The 2,637-nt window shown below is 60.5% G+C and overlaps 1 protein-coding gene across 1 annotated transcript in view; it reads left to right on the top strand.

The window, feature by feature from the left end:
* Positions 1-1,167: 1,167 nt before the first annotated feature.
* Positions 1,168-2,637, top strand: part of HELT (helt bHLH transcription factor) — a 3,128-nt gene continuing 1,658 nt past the window's right edge. The window contains exons 1-4 of the mRNA XM_004696466.2: positions 1,168-1,194; positions 1,668-1,772; positions 1,905-2,001; positions 2,448-2,630. Coding sequence (XP_004696523.1) covers positions 1,168-1,194; positions 1,668-1,772; positions 1,905-2,001; positions 2,448-2,630 — 412 coding nt within the window. The remainder of the gene's footprint in view (positions 1,195-1,667; positions 1,773-1,904; positions 2,002-2,447; positions 2,631-2,637) is intronic.

Raw genomic sequence — 2,637 nt, 5'->3', positions numbered from 1 at the left:
GCAAATGAATAGGGGTCTGTAGGCGCCCCCTCTCGCAGGTGACGTCGCATAATGCTCGCCGGGGCCAGCTGCATTCCCCCCTTTCTTCTCGGCCCACTCCTCTCCGTGTTGCCGCTCACCCCTCCCATCATACTCCAGTCCACCTCCTCCCCCCATCCACACGCCCCCACCCTCTGGCATTATTAAAATTTAGCCCAATGAAACTATTCATACTTTTCAATGGACATTTTTGTATAGGATAATAGGCTACAAATTGAGCTTCTTCCCCCAGCGAAGAGAGAACGGAGGCGGGGGTCAGGGGGGGCAGAGAGAAAATAAAGCAGGCGACAGGGACAGGGAGTTGGGGGGAGCGTCGCGTGCCAAAGGCCTGCGGGAGGGGAGAGGAGAGGCGAGAGCCTCGTGTGCCAGCCGCAGCCCCACACCTGCCGAGATGTCCGGACAAATAAAGCGGTGTAAACAAAAAGGGGGGAGATGGACGTGTCACCAAGTCGTGTGAGAAAAGCCTGGGAACAAACGGGGCGCCTCCGTCTCCAAGAGCTCTCCCTTGAACCTGGCGGAACAGCCTATTAAAGGCTTACTTAATTACTTTAATGACTCTGGACAGGCTTTAAAACGCACTCGGCGCTGCGACGGCGGGCTGGCTGGGATTTATAAACAGGCGATCGTGTGAGACTCAGCGGTGGGACTAAAGCAGGCGACACTGTTTTGTGAGGGTCCTCGCCCCCCGGGTGCCCGCGGTCGCTGCGCCCCTGCGCTCCGCGCCTGCTGCAGGCGCTAGCTCGCCCGCCCCGCCGCTTTACTGCCACCTTTTCCCGCCGGGCCTGTTGCATGCAAATGTTATTCCCGGGCCTATCACGTGTCCTTTGAAGGGCCACGTGGATTAACAATGCTGATCTGCCCCCAACTTGCCCCCCTTGGCTGCTGTTTCCCCCCCTAACTTCTTCAAAACTCATCTTGAATGCGTACATCCCCCAAACGCAGCTTCCCTAATCCTATGGAATAATTCAACGGGTGAATGCACTCGGGGGCCTAGATGACCGCTTTATAAAGGAGCCTTTCCGAGTTTAGAGACTTCAGTCTACCTGGGACCCTGAAGGAGGCACGCGAGGCGGAAGGAGGACGGGTGCCAGGGGCCACCGCCTTTCCCAAGGGTACATCCACACCAGGATGTCAGACAAGTTCAAGGAGCGCAAAGTGAGTCTGCTGAGCCCTCGCGCCCTTGCGCCCTAGTGGTTGGTGGAGGCGCCTGACTTCACGAGCGGCCACCTGGCTGGACCGGTGACAGAAACGTGACCGCACGGGACTTGTCGTGGGAGGAATTCCAAGTGGTTTGAAAAGGGACTAGAGATGGAGAGAGGAGAGTCTTCAACCAGGAAGGAACCCACCCAGGACAGGAGGCTGACGGCTACCTCCCCGAAGCCCTGGTGCTCAGCTGGGTGGTGTGGCCAGGCTGGGTAGGGAGTAGGAAAGGGAGGCGCACAGACCTGGGCGTGAGAGGTTATGAGTTCATCTGGCCCAAGTTTGAAGCGGCAGGGGTCGCTTCCTGGGCCGAACCCCTGGAGATCATGTAGGGCAGGGAAGATGATTGACACGCAGCGACAGCTTTGAATTGGAGGGCGGGTTTGGTTGGGCAACACCATCCTAAAGGTACAAACCTCTGTTCGCAGAGAACCCCTGTGTCCCACAAAGTGATAGAAAAGCGGAGAAGGGACAGGATCAACCGCTGCTTGAATGAGCTGGGCAAGACCGTGCCTATGGCCTTGGCGAAGCAGGTAACGTTGGCCAGTGCCTGGAACTGGGAACCCTCTGCAGCCTTGGGACGCCTTCCCGCTGGCCCGTCGGCTCCCGACCTGACCCAGCCCGCGCTGTTGGCCCTCCGCCCACAGCCCTGCCTTCTTTCGCAGAGTTCGGGGAAGCTGGAGAAGGCGGAGATCCTGGAGATGACGGTTCAGTACCTGAGAGCCCTGCACTCGGCTGACTTTCCCCGCGGCAGGGAAAAAGGTGGGCGCAGGTCGGGAACGTCAAACATGGGCCAGATGCGCGCGCCACCCTTGCGTGCAGGAAATGAGGGTGGGGATGGGGGTTGCGGGGGTGGTGGTGAGATCCATTAAAGGCGCCTCTCCCGCCCGGGCGACACCGCGGGCGACAGTACCGGGGAGCGGATTTCTCGGGGGGAAAGGGCGGGGGGCCTTGGTGGCGCCGCGTGCCCTTAGATGTTTGGGGAGGAGGGAGGCGCGGATGGGGTCCTGGGCCTTAAGGCAGGGAAGGTTGGAGTGAAGCTCTTAGGGAAGACGAGAACGGTGACTCGTGCTTTTCCAGCCTCCAGACTCGGGGAGGCTCTGGACCCGAGAACGCGAGGGGAGGCGCCTGGCCCTGGCCTCAGCCTCGCAGTGGGGCAGGGCCAAACCTCGGGGTTCTTTTTCCTCCCTTCCTGCTCGCCCTGCCAGCAGAACTCTTGGCGGAGTTCGCCAACTACTTCCACTACGGCTACCACGAGTGCATGAAGAACCTGGTGCACTACCTCACCACCGTGGAGCGCCTGGAAACCAAGGACACCAAGTACGCGCGCATCCTCGCTTTCTTGCAGTCCAAGGCCCGCCTGGGCGCCGAGCCCGCCTGCCCCGCGCGGGGCGCCCT

Source organism: Echinops telfairi, unplaced genomic scaffold (genome assembly GCF_000313985.2).
Source record: "Echinops telfairi isolate 266 unplaced genomic scaffold, ASM31398v2 ScPeMD7_9;HRSCAF=40, whole genome shotgun sequence".
In the NCBI taxonomy this organism is placed as follows: Eukaryota; Metazoa; Chordata; class Mammalia; order Afrosoricida; family Tenrecidae; genus Echinops; species Echinops telfairi.
This window is presented reverse-complemented; position numbering and strand designations above follow the sequence as displayed.